General features: G+C 39.4%; 2 protein-coding genes across 2 annotated transcripts; one reads left to right on the forward strand and one right to left on the reverse strand.

The window, feature by feature from the left end:
* Positions 1–7,119: 7,119 nt before the first annotated feature.
* On the forward strand, positions 7,120–9,377 carry LOC149812826 (peroxidase P7-like). Its single transcript, XM_089991821.1, has 4 exons — positions 7,120–7,329; positions 8,324–8,515; positions 8,613–8,778; positions 8,986–9,377. Exons 1-4 carry the CDS (start codon positions 7,120–7,122, stop codon positions 9,375–9,377), a joined length of 960 nt encoding a protein of 319 aa, XP_089847947.1.
* An 8,099-nt stretch (positions 9,378–17,476) lies between these two features.
* On the reverse strand, positions 17,477–20,486 carry LOC149812827 (uncharacterized). Its single transcript, XM_089992152.1, has 3 exons — positions 20,302–20,486; positions 20,045–20,133; positions 17,477–17,878 (listed from the first exon to the last, which is right to left on the reverse strand). Exons 1-3 carry the CDS (start codon positions 20,326–20,328, stop codon positions 17,731–17,733), a joined length of 264 nt encoding a protein of 87 aa, XP_089848278.1. The 5' UTR covers positions 20,329–20,486; the 3' UTR covers positions 17,477–17,730.
* Positions 20,487–20,710: the final 224 nt, after the last annotated feature.

The raw sequence follows: 20,710 nt of genomic DNA on the forward strand, positions 1-20,710 counted from the left end.
TGGTAGTACCAAAGTGAAGAACTGCTTTTGCTTACTAAGGCACAAGATGTGTTGCTGAAATGCTGGAGGGCAGTTCCCTATTTATAAGTGCTAGGCTTCAGGTTTTGTGGGTCATGTTGATCTGATGCAACTGGGTCTCACTACCCTCTTACAGCAAAGGCAGGTGAAGTTCCTTGGCATCCATAGAACAGGAAACAAAACTCAATTTGTTATTTAATCAATAAGGTTTTCTTTTTGTTCCTCTCCAATGACTTGTGCCTTCATCTTCTATTTGTTTACTTGTTTATTTTATTTAATGTGGGAATTGAGGCACCAATTGCTGAAAGAAGTATCCAAATTGAAAACCAACTTGGCAGCATTGATTCGGTTAATACTGTACTTGACACTTTTCTATTGTGCCAAAGTGTACGAAACAATTTTGAATTGGAACCTATTGATGATGGAACATAGAAGACAACCCTAAACATCAACCAATTGTGAAGTGGGTGGCCTAGATAACTAGACTGTACTTTTTACTAGGTTGACTCTGAAGATGAAAATAAGATCTTGTTGGTTGGTTGATCTTCTCTTGATGACAGCAATCTACGTTTTTACCAATACATGATAGATGCAAGTTGACCAACAAAGACATGTGTGCCAAAGATGTAAATTAATGAAGAAATTCCTTAAGGCCTTCCAAAAATCATAGTTGCAGGTGTTTTTGGATTGATATGATTGGATAAATGTGTGTCATAGATGTAGCAAAAATATTTTGGATTAAATTGATTTAACGGAAAATTTGAAAATTTTATTATTCATTTAGTGTGATAACAGCTGTTGATTTTCTCTCTCTCATCAAAAACACATCAAGGCATGAAAAACACCTAATCTATTACGCATCTTTCTAAACTGTGATAAACATGCCTACCGATTTAAATTATATAACAGATACTTGCCAGTACTATTGTTATTTAATGGTACTAATGAGTGACCTAAACAAGATCTGTCCTAATCCTAATGAAACACGCACACTGTGTATACTGCAATCAATTGGACATACAACTGACTCAGCGAAATCCATTTTTTAAGGTTTTTTGTTAAATCTAACCTCATAGAGATGTGATCTACATGCTCTATTTAGTAGTAGGAATCAGCTTTTAGACAATACAAAAATCACTATTCATAAATGGACTAAATTTTTTCAACTCAGAAAAACTTTGTTTTCTCATAGAAAAAACATGAATCATGGGTTGATTCTTACTAAATCAACCATGTTGAGCACATCTGCCAAGTTAGGTTGAGTCAAAATGACTTGCATCGTGAGATTTCAACTATATTCTAGGTATAATTCATTGTAGCATATATATATATATATATATATATATATATATATATATATATATATATATATATATATATATATATATATATATATAGAGAGAGAGAGAGAGAGAGAGAGAGAGAGAGAGAGTACTGAGTAACTCCTAAATAGTCTTATATCCTAAACCCTCTTAAATGGCTTCAGAGGACAAAATTTCGGGTGCTTGCATAACCTGAAATCATGGACATGTTCTTTATAGCTTACTTGATAGATAAAATGTATCAGATTAGGCATTTTTCATGTTTAGATGCGTATTTACAGTAATAAAAAAATGATGACTCATATTACACCAAAACTTGTTGAAATAGAAATAAAGGTTTTTCATTGAATTGATTCAATCTAAAGCATGGTTTTTAGTGATTAAGCAATGATGAAGATTCTACAGGTTAAGATAAAGCATAAAACACATGCAACTATGATTTTTAGATGCATTTAGAACAGTTTAGGACATAAACTGTTTAGGAGCTACTCATCAGTACTCTAAGTGTATGTGTATGTTTGTGGATGCTGGCATGCCCATACTTTGGTCGGGCTATGATACTGGACCCATTTTGGCTCCATTGGATTTGGTAACCAACTCCACCTCTTGAACCCGTCAATTGCTTTGGTGGTCCAAGGATTGAACGTATGCCTGAAAACAACAAAGAATAGGATAAATAAACTAGTCCCAGGATGGCCCTCTCAGCATTACTTTATAGCTATACAAGAAATTTTAAAAGCACAAACGGATGCAGCATAAGAGTACAAATTTTAGGTAATCCAATCCAACCATACGGTCGTATAAACCTATGTCACAAATATCATTGATATTCCTAAAATATCATGAATATTTTCAAATTCAGACACCATCTATTTGATATGAAGATATCATGCCTTTGTCATGATGTTAATGCAATAAAAATAGTTTGTTAGCATTTCAATGTTTATATTTATATGTTTTTAAGCATGTATTTTTTTATATATGCAAAAAAAAAAATCAGATATTTTCCCTAGAGAAACCAGAATTTTAAAAAATATCACAAGATTTTCCTAAGAATGGGTTTTGTAGCATTTGTCTAAAGGTTGGATAAGATGATGTGCAAAGCTTTCAAGAACATGGACCTAACTTTGGGATGGCACGGATTTTGATTTTAACCTCCATTCCCGTTTCATGTCCTCCATCCCCGGTCCAAACGGGGCGAGGAGGGGCGGGGCCCCATTTCCCTTGGTCCACTGCCATCTTTAAAGAAGGAAATGAAGGTTTACTAACAGGGATTTGGGATGGGCCGGGGTGGGGCAAGGCAGGGTGGGGGAAAGCGTAAGTCCATATCCCCACCTCCATCCCTGCACGGGTTTTGATTTTAACCTTCATCCCTGGTCCAAATGGGGTGAGGCGGGTCGGGGCTCCGTTTCCCTCCGGTCCACTGTCATCCCTAACCTAACTTGCTCTTCATGTTCTCTTCATCTCTCTTGGATGATGGTGTTGAACTGTTACAATTGTTTGAGGTATACCTTATACTCAGGGATGTGAACCGTTCGGATTCAGATCAGATGTAGCCAATACCATATCTGAATAAATTGGATGCTGGCTTAATGGATTCAAATTTGGATTCAGGTGGTGAAAAGCTCATATCAGATCTGCTTTTTTACATGTAAACGGATTTTGATATCCATCCAATTTAGAGATTTGTTGGATTCATTGACAAAAAGAATTAAAACCATATCTGCATCCAATTATAATCAGATACGGCCTTGGCTTACTAAATGCAACGACTAAAAGTAATCGAATTCAGTCGGACATTGTATAGAATCAGATTCATTGACATCCCTCGGTACACCACAGAGCCAAAGTTGAGAAGATTGAAAAAGTCAGTCGTCCAACATGACTGATGAAGGACTCAAAAAATATCTTTGTTAGGCAAAATTACTAAAAATATAATTATAATATAGCAAAATAGTATAAAATGAGAGAACTCAAAAACATGAAAAGTTGTGACTCTAAGCGCGTGTTTGGAATCTAGGAACTGGGATATAGTTGTTAAGGCATTTAGCAAAAAGTTGGTCAAACCATAGTTGGCAAACTCGTGACTGGGGCTCAGATCGCCAAATCCTTGACTCAAGAATATGTGGGTTGACTCGGTGACTCGAACAAGTCAAGACTCGACATTTTATAGCATAAGCACATAAATAAGACATGAAAATAACTAAACTTCAGGCTAATATGATTCCAAAAATATATAAATTATACATGATTACTAACTTTTTTATTGAATAATATTAGATTCTTCATAACAAGTGACTTTATATAAAAATTGTGCATTAAAATCATAAAATACATGATAACAAAATTATAATCGCCAGTCCTGAATTGTGACCTAGTTGGGTCCGATCCAGGTCAACTCAGGCGATTCTCGAGTCGACTAGCCGAATTTGCCAACCATGCGTCAAACTACCACCTGGTGGCTATTTAAAAACTGGTAGCTGGGATGGAATTTAATGCATTTGGGATGACAAATGGCATTGTATTTACACTAAAGCATGGAATTGATAGATACCACCTCTAGGAGGTGGTAGGGGTGGGCATTGGGCCAGCCCGGCCTAGCCCATCCCGGGCCCATCTAGAGCTCGACTCACCGGGCTTTAAGTGCAGCCCAGTTCGTTTACTAAAGGGTCAGGTTTCGGCTTGGTTCTTAATGGGCTGAGGTTTGAAGAGCAGCCCATGGCCCGGCCCATTGGCCCAACGGGCAAATGTAAAGCGGGTCAGGTTCGAGCAGACTTGGCCCAAATCCATTTTTAAATAGCAATAATTAACAAGTTCTCAACTTTTCATGCACTCAATTAATTATCTTTCTAGTTTGCATAAAATTAATGTAATTAATTAGGTAAATGGTAATAGTTATTAAGTTACTATAAAATAGTTAATAAATAACTCAGTCTCATCGGGCCGGGCCGGGCCAGGCCAGGCCAGCCAGTAGCACACGAGCTGACCCAGGGTCGGCCCACATATATAACGGGCTGTGTTTCAGCCCGGTACCTAACAGTCTCGGGCCTAAAACCTTGGCCCAAACCCAGCCCATGATGAGCGAGATCAGCTTGGCCCATCGGGCTACCCGTCCCATTGTGCAGGAGGTGGCTGCGCTGCCACTTCTCCTGCCAGGTACTAGTTTCCAAGAAGGGACTAAAAATAATTTGAGTTGCAAATATTGGTGCAAAATTACCCTGATGCTTCTCTTTTTGGGAAAAAAGTTGATATGACGTAAGCTAGACAATTGGTCCAAACATAAGAATTTGACATAATTCTATATTGGGTATATGTACTCATCATATTAACATTGACAATTATTTAATATGGCATAAGTACAAACATGTTTTTGACCAAGTTGGTTAGTGTTAACCCATGAAAAGGATAAGCGACCGTGGTAAACTATTTAAGAGATCCCCACAGCCAACTAATGTCACCAAAGTACAATTTTCTATTGCATATGATAGTGAAATTGTTTCATTGCCTAATATATGAGATGCCCGGATCTAGGGTTTTCAAGTTTGACAAGCATTCCTTTCCACAACTGATGTTATATTATAAACTTTTGATTACATCAAATAATATAAATGTTTTGGAGGATGACCAACTATAAACATTGACTTTGTGCACTTCTAAAAATAAAAAAAATGTAAGCAGGGAACGGTTTCCTATGTAAGTAAGTCATTGTTTGATTGGATGTGAAGATTGGTAGTGGAGATTTCAAAGCTGACTAATCATCGGAAAGTTTCATTGAAAATGTTGAACAAGATTGATTGGGGGCAAAGTCAGAATGCATATCACCAACTCTTTCAAAAACAATTATGCAATTGACAAGGTTGGCGACCCTATCTTAACAAGAAGCTGTACTAAGTCGATGTTTTTTTTATTCTTATTTGTTTCTTATTGCTATTTTGGTGGAATGTGGGCTGAAACTGACTTAATCAGAGTTCCATCGATTACCTAGCTAGAGATTCTTGTTTGTGAAGTACGTGTGGGGCCTTTGATCAAGGTGTGGCCTCTGAGATCTTGATTCATGATAGAATCATTTTCATCCTAATTACATGTTTTTTAATACTCTTTTTTCCTTCTTTTTTTTTGGTGACATGGCGAAACCATACTAGGGATAGGAGATCCACCTGATTGTGCTTGTCTTAGTCGGCAAAAAAAAAACAGAAGCACGCGTAGGTTTTTATAGGAATTGACTTTTGGATCATCTGATTTTGATACACAGTTAAGGATTAAAAACTGATGGTGTAAGATTTTCATAAATATTCGAAGATTAAAATTTCTTTTTTTTTTGAAAAACATGATTTAAATGTCATTTTCTAGTAAATTGACCATGTCGAAAAAATCCATATGGTCAGATTTAAGTAAAACATGAAAAAAAAACCTTCAAAACCCTGTAAACTGGTTGTTAACTAGAAAACGGTCCGCAGCTAGCACCTTCTCTCTCTCTCTCTCTCTCTCTCTCTCTCTCTCTCTCTCTCTCTCTATATATATATATATATATATATATATATATATATATATATATATATATATATATATATATATATATGAGTAGAGGGTAGGTGTTTAATGATATGTGCTTAATGGGTTTTTCAGGTTTTTTCATTTTATTTTTAAATTCTGTCTTCACAGATGTGATCTATGTACTTGATTTTATAGGGATCAGCTCTTGAAGTGTTCGATTCCAATACATGGGTGGATTTTTATAAGTTTCAAAAAATCAACAGTCCAAAATCTTTGTAAATTTTTTAGGCTCCAAAAATTATTTTTTTCATGGAAAACACATGGTCCAGGTGTGGATTCCTCATAAATTGACCATGCCCAACACATTTATGAGGTCAGAACTGCAAAAAAATACTGAAAGAGCATAAAACCATTAAGCACTCATCATTAAGCACCTCTCTCTCTCTCTCTCTCTCTCTCTCTCTCTCTCTATATATATATATATATATATATATATATATATATATATATATAGAGAGAGAGAGAGAGAGAGAGAGAAGTTAATGATAAAATATTTAATTTTTTCATTAAATCAAATTGATCCAAAGAATGCATTTTTAGTAAATCAACAATGATAAACACATTTACCCGTTTAGATCAAGCAAAAACCACATGCAACTGTGATTTTCGGCACTCATATTTTTGTTGGTCAACTTGCATCTATCATTTCTTTATAAAAAAGTGCATTGCTATCATCAAGAGAGAATATCACCCAACCAACAAAGATGACACAACAAGGAAAAGGGAGTGGAGAGGACCTAGTAAAAAGTACACTCTAAGTCTATCTATGCCACCCACTTGACCATTGGTGTTTAAGGTTGCCATCTATGTTTCATCATCAATGATTCAATAAGTTCCAATTCAAACTGAATGGCTTGATGCACTTAATCACAATAAAAAAAAGCGGGTCACCCGGATCATTGTAGACCCAGTTGGTTTTGAATTTGGGTAGTTCTTTCTGGAATCGGTGCCTCGATTGCCACATCAAGTCCTTGGAGAAGAAGAAAAAGGAAACCTTATTGAATAAAATAACAAATTGAGTGCTGTTTTGTATCGTACAGATGCCAAGGAGCGGTCATCTGCCTTAGCAGTGAGAGGGCAGTGGGACCCATTTATATCAGACCAACATGACTCACAAGTTGTTAAGCCTAACACTTATAAATAGAGAACTGACATCCAGCATTTCCACACACATTTTTGTGCCTTAGCAAAAGCAGTTCCTCACTAGCTCACTTTGCCATCCCCAATGGCCACCTCCTCTGCACTTGCACTGACCCTTTCCATTGTAGCCCTTCTCCTCGGGAGCTCCTTTGCTCAACTCACCCCTGACTTCTACTCTGAGTCTTGTCCGCGCATCTTCGAGGCCATTCTTTCTCAGGTTGAGATAGCAGTGCACAATGAGAAGAGGATGGGCGCGTCCCTTCTTCGCATGTTCTTCCATGATTGCTTTGTTAATGTATGTCTCCCACTAATCGAGCTTCATTGCCATTAAACAAGTTGAAGCTATTTCTATAATGCCCTATATATAAGATACACTACATTGCTTTACTGTAACTGCACTGCAAACTATATATATATATATATAGAGAGAGAGAGAGAGAGAGAGAGAGGATGAATAATTTTGATTTATCAATTATTTTCGTTATTTTTTGGTTTTTTTTTCTAGTCTAACATTATTGATGTGATCTATATGATGCATGTATTTAATAGGAACCGACTTTTGGATCATCTGAATATGACATGTGAGCAAGCTTTCATAAGGTTTCAAAAAATCAATTATCCAAGACTCATAAATTTCAAAGCTCATAAAATCACATTGTTTATCACATTATCCTAACTGCATAGGGTCTACTTTATGGGTCATATTTTTTCATTCCTTTCCATCTAAAGTTATAGCTTCATGGCACGTTTGGAAGAGATAAAAACTCTCATAGGAAAAAAAACGTTTTGCCTATTAGAGTTTTCGGTACGGAAAATCTTAAAAAAAAAGTTTTTCACTTGTTTGTGTAGCATAAGAAAAACAGAGTACAAAAATGTGAAAAAATGAGAGAGAGAGGAGGGTGGTGGTGATGGTGAGATGGTGGGTGGTGGTGATGAGATGTGCTGAGATGGGTGGTGGGGAGTGCAAAAATAAATTTTCTCTTGGTAGGAAACATTCCTCCACCCCCTCATGGAAGAATGTTTCCTATCAAAAAGTGTACTTTTTAGCAAAAACTCTGCAAAAAAGTCTCTTGTTTGGATCGGTCATTTTGCATCCTTTTCCTACATATTTCTCGCTTTCGAACGTGCCCTCGATGTTCTTGTGATCTTTCGTATTACCTCTCATTGTGCTCTTTCCAAGTCCTTATAGTCTTCTTTTTTTCCTAATTCCTTCTACTTGAGTTATGTTTATCTTGTATATTGTGGCCGGTATTACTAAGTCATTAATTCAATGCCACCTTATACTATAGGGATGCGATGGCTCTGTTCTACTAGATGACACGCCAACCTTCATTGGAGAAAAGAAAGCAGGACCAAATATGAACTCTCTCAGAGGATTCGAGGTAATTGATGCCATCAAGTCTGCAGTGGAGCAGGTCTGCCCTGGTGTTGTCTCTTGTGCAGATATCATAGCAATATCTGCGAGGGACTCTGTTGTTGAGGTGATTGTTGTAGGAATTACAAAATATTATTGCCTGGTCTTTGTATTTCATTAGCATTTGCATAGTGTTTATGGTAAATTATGTGCCTTTGAAACAGTTGGGTGGACCTAGTTGGGATGTGAAACTTGGAAGAAGGGATGCCAGGACAGCAAGCCAAGCTTTAGCAAACACCAGCATCCCAGCTCCAGCTAGCAACCTTAGCCGACTCATCTCTAGCTTCGGAGCTCAGGGACTTTCTGTCCAAGATATGGTTGCATTGTCAGGTACCAAACATAGTAATAGATGTCGCAGATATTTTGAAAATAGCTTGATTTTAACGTAATATTAGTGCCTTAAAAATTTTTTTTTTTTTGTGATATTGATAATCACCACCTGATCCAAATCCTCTCTCTCTCTCTCTCTCTCTCTCTCTCTCTCTCTCTCTCTCTCTCTCTCTCTCTCTCTCTCTCTAACACATTTTGTGGAAGCAGGAGCTCATACCATTGGGCAGGGAAGGTGCACAACCTTCAGAAACCACATCTATAACGAAACCAGCATAGATGATTTCTTTGCTAGCACGAGACGAGCAAACTGCCCCAGCACTACAGGCTCAGGAGACAACAATTTGGCACCTCTTGATATCGACACTCCAACCTTCTTTGACAATAGCTACTACAAGAACCTCCTTGCCAAGAGGGGCCTTCTTCACTCTGATCAAGAACTGTTCAATGGTGGCTCCACTGATCACCAAGTTAGGACTTATAGTGAAAATCCTGATGCCTTCAATGCACACTTTGTCACTGCCATGATCAAGATGGGAGACATCAAGCCTCTCACTCGCTACAACGGTGAAATCAGGAAGAACTGCAGGAGGGTGAACTGAGAAGGCTTCGGTGGCTTCTGTCTTGGGCAGTAAAGCTTAACATCAGCATGCACTTTGGATCTTTTATAGTGACAGTAACTTGTAATGATTGTATGAGTGACTTTGTTTTTCTTGACCCTTTTGTTTTTCATTTTTCATGGATTAATTGTACCTTGTGTCTGTTCAGCTCATTTTCTTTTCAATGAAATTTATTTTCTGTTCTGCGCTTTGCTCTGTCTTTCTCTACAACCCCCTTCCCACAAGTCTCGAACTCTAATGCCTCGAAATGCTGCTTGCCTGGAAAGGAGCCATTGGATGATGATGGATGTGAGAGTGACTTCATCCTCTTTGCCCAAACAAAATGCAGGATGAAGGACCAGGCCGGCTATGAACGATCCAAACTGGTTCACTATCCTACCAGACGCGTATCAGTTGTCGATGAGCACCAAAAAACGTCTACACCACTCTCCCCGTCCAGGGTTGTTTTAGGGTTGGAGATGAAAGATATTCGGAATTTCTTTGGCCGGAAAATCGCGCCGTCCACTGCTGCTGGTGCAATCAATGATGGGACCCGGGAATCGAGGTGCTCTCATTGGGATGGACTCAGTTTCCTCTAATATTGTGAAATGGGTACACCCAACATCTAGAGACAGAGAAAATCGGTTCAATCAGACTTGCCTTTATGGGATCCAATCAATGCATGGGAGGATTCCTTAAAAATAGCATTAAAATGCTCTTGGGAGGGCAACCAGATCACCATTTCCAATTTGATGGGGAGTCTGTTACAATGATGCAATGTCAATGGCCCTGAGACTCCCAATTGATGGACACTTGGCATCCCCCAACCACTTATTGCTTTTCCCTCAAGCCTCTTTCTCCTACTCATAATTGGGCCCACCTATTTATGGTAGTCATTGCCCCTTGTTCCCACGTGGAACTCTGAAAACGAGCCCCAAGCAACCCATCATGATTCCCATCTCTCCGGATATAGATCGATCTGGGGAAGATCTAGCTGCAAGGAACAGATCAGGATCCTAAAACACAAGAGGTGAACGTTCCACTATTATCACCAGCATGCTCAGCAACTACAGCAGACAGCGATGAACCGTTTGAGGATGGGTGCGCGTTGAGGGACATTCTCGATGCGATCAAGCTCAAACTCACACCAACAACTTCTTCAGCGATCTTGGATGAGAGGTGAAAGAGCTTTTAAGAGAAAGATAATGTCGATAATGAAGATCACGATAATATATGATAATGCATGTTATGATATGAGTCCAGGAAATGATATTGCATAAACAGATAAACTCGATAAAGACAAGTTTATCACTATAATTAAAGATGGACTTATCCAAGATCAGCCTGCATCAAATGACCATTCATTTATTTGGCTAACTTTCGGCGTGGATTGTTTCAGTATCGGACGAGTTTTCATAATAGAGTGGTGGTGGTTAAGAGAATCGAAAGTGTTGGACCTCATTCGGGAATGGTGGGACTAGCACGGCACCATGGTCTGAGCATTGAGCTACACAAAAAAAATAAACTCCAAGCTCCTGTTTGTGCATGGGAAACTAGTTGAGTGAAATAGAAATAAGTGCTATGCAAAATTCAGATTTCTAGACGAATGGGAGTCTCAACTAACTACGTTGCAAGACAGTGAGGAAAGCATAATTTATGAGAGCACGTCCACTAATTTGAGAAGCAAACGCCAACAACTGGTCCACAAAATCAGTGAGTGGAGACTACGGGACTGCATTAGATGGAAACAGCGGCTCAAAGCCCATTGACTCAAATCTGAAGAATTGAACACTTATTTTTTTCACATGTTCGCTTCCACAAGAAAGGAGGATTAACATCATACAGGCAATGGTGATTGCGGGTCAGAGGTTCGAGGGTTTAAGTATCTTGGTTAGGGCCACAGAATATTTCAAGGAGCGATTCTCAAGTTACGTTGGCACCAAATATATATGACATGTTGGCAATGCAATGCAATTCAAATCTCTTAGTGAGGAGGATCAGATTGGCAACACAAGGAGATTTACGTTGGATGAAGTCAAACAAGTAGTTTGGTCCTTACCGAATGAGAAAACTTCGGGCTTGGAGGGGTTCCCAATCGATTTTTTTAAAGAATCATGGGAGTTCTTAAAAGGTGACTTGCTCTGGCTAATGCAGGAATTCCACTCCAATGCCAGATCGAGTGCCCCAGGTTCTTGTGAGATCCCTACTCATCCTTCTACAAGGCGGGGCAGGTTATATGTTCCCCCGGAACATGCACTGTAGCTACAGTGCGTGTTCGGGGTTCTGACTGAGCACCGCATGGCGCTCAGTGTGTACGGGCATGAACTGTAGCTACAGTGTGTGTTCCGGGGGGAACAGGCAACACCCTCTCTACCGAAGGACTACCAGGTAGAGGAAATTGGTAAATTCATAGCCATTTTCTTAGTGGGTATGATATTCAAGATCATCTCAAAGACCCTAGAATGGAGGCTAACGACTATCATCGACTCGCTTATCTCAAATTCGCAAAGCACATTCATCCCAAGAAGGATGCTACATGAATCATGCATTGTGGTGCATGAACCAATTCACTCCATCAAACTTTTAGGTGAAAAAATCTTTGTTTTGAAAATTGATCTAGAGAAAGTATTTGACTCGTTAGATTGATAGATTTATGTTGAGTTGTTTGCGATATATGGGGTTTGGCAGAAAATGGCATGCTTGGATTGAGGGGATGCTCTTTGCTGCATCTATTGTTCTATCCATCAATGGGGGAGAATGTGTGAGTTTTTTAAACTAGTAGGGGCCTACATCAGGGCAGCCCAATATTACCATCTCTTTATTTTGACAATGGAAGCGTTCTCAGTCATTCTTTCTTCTGTAATAGCTATCAGGGCAAGTTTCAAGGATGTAGGGTCTCGAATAGTGTCATCATTTCTCACCCTTTATTCGTCGATGACTTGATGTTTGGGGAGGCGATGATAATCTGTGGATGATATCGATGGTGTTAAGGTGTTTTGCGAAGATCTGTGGCCTTCGTGTGATTGGGGCCACCAGCCAAGTCATGGTCATTAATGATCCTACATGAGAGGCTCACCAACAAATTATCGGTTCACATCTGATCCAAAAAAGCATTCAATGGATTAGCCTTCTTTAAATGGGGGTAAGGGTGAGCCTCGGGACAGCCCAGCGCAGCCTAGGCCTGTTTAGAGCTCAGGCCATTGGGTTTTAACTGCGTCCTGGACTGAGATGGACTGACCTATTTATTAATGGGTGGGATTTTGGCCCGGTTTTTGATGGGCTTAGGTTTGAAGAGCAGCCCATGACCCGACCTATTGGCCTAATGGGCCAATGTTGAGCATTTCGGTTCAGCCCTCCCAAACCCATTAGTAGGTTATTTTTTAATAAAGTTCATAAATTAATTACTATAATACCAAAAGAAATTAAATGAAAGATTAATACAACCATTTAATTATCTTTTCATTTTTCATATAATCAATGCAACTAATTAGGTAAATAGTAATAGTTACCAAGTTAGGTATTAAAATTTTAATTAGGTAGCTCAGGCCCATCAGGTCAGCCCAGTAGCCTGTGGGCTGATACAGGCCCGGCACATGTATATAATGAGCCAGGTTTAGGCTCAATAGCTAATGGGTCAGGGCTTAAAACTTTGACCCAACCAGGCCTATGGTAGGCCAGGTCAGGTCGGCTTGGCCCATCGGAACGCTCAGCCCATTGCCCACCCCTACGTGTGTTTTGATCTGACCAAGGCCCTCGTGATGACGTGAGATTGACAATAGAAAGATAAAGTTTGAAAGTTGACCTTTCTTGCTTATCTGATTGGACCTGACTGTTAGGCAGGTTGGAACTAGGGGTGGCAAAATCTGACCTGACCCGCCAACCCGCTTCTTAGCCAGGTTAAGGTTTGGCTTAAATGGGTTTGTGTCGTAAACGGGTCGACTCGCCTAACCCGTTTATTAAAAGGGTCGGGTTTGTGTTAGGGATATGCCAACCCGCCAACCCGTTTGACCCGTTTAATAAACGGTTTAGGTGGACGGGTCAACCCGTTTACACAAACCCGTCAACCCGCAACCCGTTTATATATATATATATATATATATATATATATATATATATATATTAACTTTTAACCCTATGAGAGTAGTGTTAACGTTAAAGTTAGGAGTTAGAGTTTTATGTTAATGTTGGTACTCTCAACCTTTTCTCTTCTCTAAAAACCAAAGAGGGTTAAACCCTCACCTATTCTCAAAAACACTGCTGCAAGTTTTGGCGACGATACACCGGTGGAGTTCGCCCCAGTCAGCCGGCGATGGAGTCCAACCACTATAGGTCTCAACCGATGCCTTAGTGGGTGTTGATCGAGCCGATTCCGCTTTCACAACACATTAGGGGCTTTTCTGACAATGAGATGGGTGATCTCCGACGATTCAAGCTGGACCTTCCATCGAGTGTTGTCGTCAGACTCCCTATCCCTCGAGATGTCCTGAAAATTTTGGTGAAAAGGGTCTCAGACCCTTCTTCTCGCTGTTTCCTTCTCAAAAAGGGGGTTTTCTTCTTCTTAGTTTGATCTTTGATTTAAAGGGGATTTTGGTGACTCTCACTGCATAAAAACAGTGAGCAGGAATATTTGCAAGCCGGGAAAACACATGGCAGCCTCTGGCGACCACTAACTCTATTTTGTTTTTCCTGTTTCTTTTTTCTTTAATGTATTTAGGGAACACCCTAGAGCAGTCACCTGGATTCCTTTGTGCACCGGATTTTATTTTCGGTGACCGTCAACAGAGGGTGTCAATAATCGAAAAACAAAAATTGGCTATTATCTAAACCCCTTTCCCCTTAATATTTTTTTCTTTTTCCTATATATATATATATATATATATATATATGCTGTAAAAGAAAATTTTATCTTTTTTTTCAGTTTTCACTAATTGTGTTATTCGGGTTACTCGGGTCAGTTATCGTGTCTATGTTATTGGGTCGACCCGTTTAATAAATGGGTCGCCGTGTCGTGTCGACCCGACCCGTTTATTAAACGGGTTAATCGTGTCGGGTCGGGTTACCTGTTTAATAAATGGGTCGTGTTCGTGTTTGCTACATCCGGCCCGTTTAATAAATGAGTTGTGTTGGTGTTGAGGTATTCTGGCCCGCCAACTCGCCGACCCGACCGGACCCGATTGCCACCCCTAGTTGGAACTACCAAAATTAACCGAGCCGCTCTGAAGCTCTGGCCAGTTGGTTTACATGAAACTTGCTATAACATGAAAGGAGAAAAAATACCAAGTTAAACAGAAAGATGGTTTTCAATTGTAATTCACTTACCCTGCTCTTGAGTCTTGCTTACCGGAAGCCAATGCCGTTCGTTAGATGTAAGAATGTAACACTCATCAGCTTCCAAAAGGAACGACCAAATTGGAAAATGATAGCTCTGATTGTCAGATCCATGTTGACAGACTCGGTTTTAATGTCAATTCCAGTCTATATTATGCTGTGTTTCAGACTTCCTAAAAGCACTATTTGGAAGCTAAAACTAATGATATCCAATTTTCTGTGACAAGGCAGAGAGGAGAAACGGGGGATGGGAGGTATGTAAAGCTAAAGATGAGGGGAGCTCTGGTTTTAGAAAATCTTAGGATGTGAGTAGTAGTGATGCACAAGGAACCGAGCTAGCTCAGGCTTGACCCGTTTAAGCTCGGCTCAAGCTCATCCATGAAAGTAAATGAGCCGAACTTATACATAAGTCCAGGCTCGATCTACATAAACAAGCCAAGCTTGATCTAGCCACTAAACTCGATAAAGCTTGATTAAGCTCGTAAAAATAATATATATATAAAATATGTTTAAGTTTTCCCGTTTAACAATAACTTGGCCCATGTTTTTAGAATGTGCATTATTTTTTCATCATAATAGTAAAAAATGGCCATCCTGGTCTAAAAGTGAGGCATTTGTACACATTTTGAATAGGTTGTGGTATGAATCTCACCTCCTCAAAAGTGAAAGATACATTTTTTTTAACTCAGGTAAGTTTCGGCTTGAGCTTGAAAACGAGCCAAGTTTTAACAATGCTTTTCAAGCTGAGCTCGAGCCGAGCTTGAACACATGCATTTTGAAGTGAGCCGAGTTCAAACAGCCCAGGCTAGGCTCAAACTCGGCTCGTGTGCATGCCTAGTGAGTAGGGCTGTCAACATGTCAGGTACCCGACCCATTAGAGGGCAATATCAGAAACCACCCAAATAACAAATCATCAGGTTCGGGTTTTGTCTGTTCACAAAAATGGAATGTTAGATCCGGACCCACATAATTTCAGAAAAAACTAAAAAAGTACACAAAGTACTATAAAAAAGCGGGGTTGGGTTAGGTACCTGGCAAAAATCATGACCCACCCTGGCTTTCATATTGATTGGGTTGAGTTTAGGTCGACCCAAATATTGTTTGAGTAGGCATTTTTCATGCCCATACCCGAGAATTCAGGTCCAGGTCGGGTCCAGTGCCCAATACAAACCCGACCCATTGGCAGCCCTAGATGTGAGCATCGCCCTTATAGCAAAAAATGGGTTGGTTTATTGCTTTGAAAAATCCAAATTCATGGGTGATTATGGTCACAAAGAAATACAACAAGCTTAGTTCTAACTGGATTCGCAGGACAAAAGGTGGGAAGTCATGGGACTGGACTAGATTCATAAACATCATGGCTTTGATTGAAAAACATGCAAAGTGGCAATTTGTTAACGGGCAAATGGTGAGCTTTTGGCTGGTTCATTGGGTAGAGTACAAACCTCTAATATGTAAGTTAGATAAGAATCTCTCTCAAATTAATGGGCTTGACCCTGAGGTACAATTTTTTTTTTTTTTGCAAACTGGACATGGAAAAAAATGGAGAGTATGCAAGTGGAAAGTTCTTGTGAATCTGAAGAATCAAATGGAATGTCTTGCAAGAAAAGGCAACAATGAACTAATGGCATTTGTTAATTTTCTGTTACCTGAGAGTTGCTCGCTCTAAACGGCGATGCAAGTCAAAAAGAAGGTCCTCTATATAGATGTTAAGCGTTGACCCCTCACCAATAAAAAGAACCCTAATATCTCTTGAAAACACAGCTTTTGTTCCTTCTTAAACGTAAACTTAGTATTTTGCCAAAAAAGACAAAAAAGTAAACCACTTTGATACTGCTAGTCGTAGCACTGGTGTAAAAGAGAAGGTTGCATTCATGAGAATAAAAGAATGCAGACATTTTTCTACGGGTCACGGCCAAAAGAGAGCTTAAGAAAAAGGAAATGCCTGCAATTTGCCTAGGACGTATCAATGAGATGCTGGCAGATTAGCCCTTTGGATGTGGTATATGATGCATCCATGGCCATTCCATTTGATAAACTCTCCAGACTCAAATCGGCATCCAACAGCCACAACTGTGGGCTCATAATTTCAAAAGTTATTCTTGGGCCTTCCCCCTTCTAGGGTCTTGTCATGTTCCAAGGACAAAAACACTGAACTTTTTCCTTTTCTTTTCATAACCAAGGAAAATGTGCTTCACTCACTGAGTTCAGTTGTATAAAAACCCACGTCCCCTTTGCCCACCCCAAAAAGAGTACACACAGCCACTTAGTTTTCAACTAGTGAGAGCATGCAAGGTTGGGTGGTCGCGTCCTCAACCCGGAGTTTTACGAGGCAGGCCCATTAAGTGACTCGATTCTCGGTGACGGTTGTCCTTCATCTTAAAAAAAAACAAACGCCAGCGAGATCATGACATTACCTTCCCAGCAAGTGGTGGCTTTCGTGTCAAAGCTCCTTCAGACACCCTTCAACAAAGCTCCTTCAAACATCCTTCAACAAAGCTCCTTCAAACATCCTTCAACGTCACAAACGCGGCCTTATGGTGCATTTGCCACACGCACACCTGCAGAAACCATGTTTGGACCAGGTCTTGATAGCACAGCATTACAATACCAAGCTCAGATATAAGTAACAGAGAACAAAACCAAGCCAGGAAAAGAACACCATATTTATTCAAGAGACTGATTAGTCCAGAAACGACTATAACAGCTCCAGTTAAACTTGACTCAACTCACATCATTACAATACCAAGCTCAGATATAAGTAACAGAGAAGAAAACCAAGCCAGGAAAAGAACACCATATTTATTCAAGAGACTGATTAGTCCTGCAACGACTATAATAACAGCTCCAGTTAAACTTGACTCTCCTCACAGCATACAAGTCAAGCAACACGATGAGAACCAAAACAATTTAGGACTCATACATTGTTCTCCCGTTAACATACGTATAGCTTGAAAATAAGAAAGCATGTCTGTTCATGCAAGAAAAACAAATGTTTTTATTAAACAAGAAAATTTAGTTTTGGCTTTCATTTAGGGTCGGTAAAGAAACTGTTTATTGAAGGCATGATTTCCGGAGCCCTGTTGCGAACGAACTTCCTGAGACCATGTTCAGCATATTTTTCTCCTTCAGAAAAGTTTTCCAGAATTCCTGCAGCTCTGTTTTCCTTGTTGACCCTGAAGTTAAAGTAATCAAATAAAATCAATGTATTAGAAGACATAACTCACTTGTCAATACATAAGAAAATAAAAAACTCAAGTTCGTTGAGAAGTGGTTGCATCTAAGATCACATATTGCCATTTCCTAACCATATCACACTCTGAAACTCGATAAACTGTAACTGATCATAAGCCACATTTAGCAAGTAGTTTTACTATGTTACATGGTTGCGACTGCTGGTACAGGAATAAGCTCATTTTTATGAAGTCTTCAATACGACTGGTATCTGAGGGGACATGATACGACAGCCAAAACGGAGTATCCATGCGACACATACTGTGGATTCAGACCATTTGACAGTCCAAGATTGGGGGATATTCCAAAATGTGCCCATTCATCCATGAAGTTCAGATGATCATATGGCATGCTTATTGATCAATCATCCCGTGGAGTGTGAGGCAGACATCACATGAGACAGAGATCACATATTTTAATTTTGATTTCTCCATCATCAACAATAGAAAACATTTTTAATATTTAGCAGATAGCTGGATAAAAATTCCAGATTAAATCAAGGTTGCATATTAAGCCAGAAAACCAATGCAGATTGAGAAACTTGTTAGGCCAATCTTTGGTCCAAAAGAGCCACATGCTCTCTTTTTTTCACTTTTTCCTTTCATTTTTCAGGGTGGGGCTTTTTTTTCTTTTGGGTAGTATGGTTCGGGAGAAAGTGGCGTAAGGGGGGTGGGTTTATAGTTTGTGGGGCTGGAATAAAGATAATAAGCAATAAACAAGAAAATGAGGGAGGGCGACATGCAGTCACCACAATTACAGAATCGAATACATTGAGATAGGAAACAGAGAGGATGATGAATGATGAAGAGAATTGGTCCCACTAGCAAGACCAAATCCAATTCTTAAGCTGTCATGGCTAAACCACAATCCGACCTTATAACTCCAACTCAAAACAGGCAATAATAGTTCATGTACATTGCAGCACATGTGAAAGACATCAGTTAATCCCACAGAGTTTACAGAAAAATAAATAAAAATACCTACATTCAGTTTCTGATATTTTTTTGTCTTGAAAATAAATCGACAGTTGATCCCATGGAATTGATTTACCATGAACAGGAAACATCGCCCAGTGACATTCACAGCATCATATTTGACCAATAAGATACTTTCTGTGAATGTCAACTAAGTATTCTAAGAAACTGGATAGGTATGCTCAATGAATTGATAAATCAGATTCATCTTTTGATAAAGGATCAGTAGGAATCAGACTCAATAGAATTTCATCAATCCTTTTTATCTGTTATAAAGGTGGATCGATGAACTAAGAATTCTCTTTCTTCATCATCAGCCAAATGATTGTTTTCGGATCAATTTGATCATCAATCCTTTAACCATTCCTTTAACCATCTTGGATGCTTCCCATTACTCATTTATAGGCATGGAAAAAATAGTAAAAGAGAAGTCGATCAATTTCACTAGAAAACATAAACAAAACATCATGCAAAAATGGTATGCAACTGGACCATAGGCATCCTCCAAAACCACCTTCCTATCTGACGCAGGATTTGAGCAGGATCTTTGTTATTTTTTGTTTAATTTCTTTGAATTTTCCATAGTTCGTAGATTAGGGTAGAACAGATCGTAGCTTGCAGATTGGTAGTTTCTTGCAAATCCAGCATCCGGTTTGCATCACTATCCCTCGAGTCTCGAGAGTCATGTGGAAGGCAGGAAGAAGGAACGTAGAAATCGTCTTTTGCACAGAGAAAACCAAAGGCATCCCATCTCTTTTCCTCCTTCCTCTCAACAGCATTCAGTTACCTCCATTCCGTCAAGGGCCCCAAAAGAATCATCTACACCTTAAACCTTCTTTCGTCAAAACATCCCTCAAAATAACATTAAAAAAATCCAGAACCATGGCAAAAACAAAAAATCCGAAATATCTCAATCCCCTAAAGTCCCAAACAAATCCAAAAAACAAAAAACCTCGCAGTTACTCATTGAAACTGATCATAAAAGAGAAGGAAACAAACCATCAAGATCCACGCAACAGATATGACCCAACCAAAATATGCAACAGATTTTCTCACACTAAAAAACATAGCAAATCAACATTCAAACCTAAAAACCAATCAAATGAAGACAGAGAGAGAGGTGTGGTAGACAACCTGACTTCGGGGTTGATGCAGATGTTTCGAACCAATTGGAAACCGCAGATGCCCACAGCGACCCCAACGGCAGCAAAGAGAGGATACACCTGCACCCATCACCAGAAAAAACAACCCCCAAAACCAAAATAAAAAAAAAGGCAAAAGAAACAGAATTAGAAAACACCCATCAACACCAAATCCCAAATCCACCATCACCACAAAATAAGGAAAAGAAGGAAAACAAAAAAAAACATCAGAATTAGAGAGAGAGATACCTCGGGCCTGATCCATCGGCTAGCCATGGAGAGACGACGATAGGGAAGAAGGAAACAGACGGAAAGCAGAGGAAGGGACGCCTGCCGAATCTCTCTCTCTCTCTCTCTCTCTCTCTCTCTCTCTCTCTCTCTCTACGCCGACCAAATCTCTCTCTCTCTCTCTCTCTCTCTCTCTCTTTGAAGGCTCGTCGCACTTCCTTTTTCTTAGGGTAAAGCAGCTGTCGGGCCTTTTAAATTACTAAATTCCCCCACTGTGTCTAGTGAAGGACGAATTTGGTGTTCAACGTAATTGGGTAGACTGCAAACAGATCGGGTAGGGCCTGGATCTTTCCTGGTCCGAAATTGAGTTCCAATATATATAATATATATATATATATATATATATATATATATATATATATATATATAT

The sequence above is a fragment of the Nuphar pumila genome, chromosome 16 (assembly GCF_984573655.1).
Source record: "Nuphar pumila chromosome 16, dmNupPumi1.hap1.1, whole genome shotgun sequence".
NCBI classification, from domain to species: domain Eukaryota; kingdom Viridiplantae; phylum Streptophyta; class Magnoliopsida; order Nymphaeales; family Nymphaeaceae; genus Nuphar; species Nuphar pumila.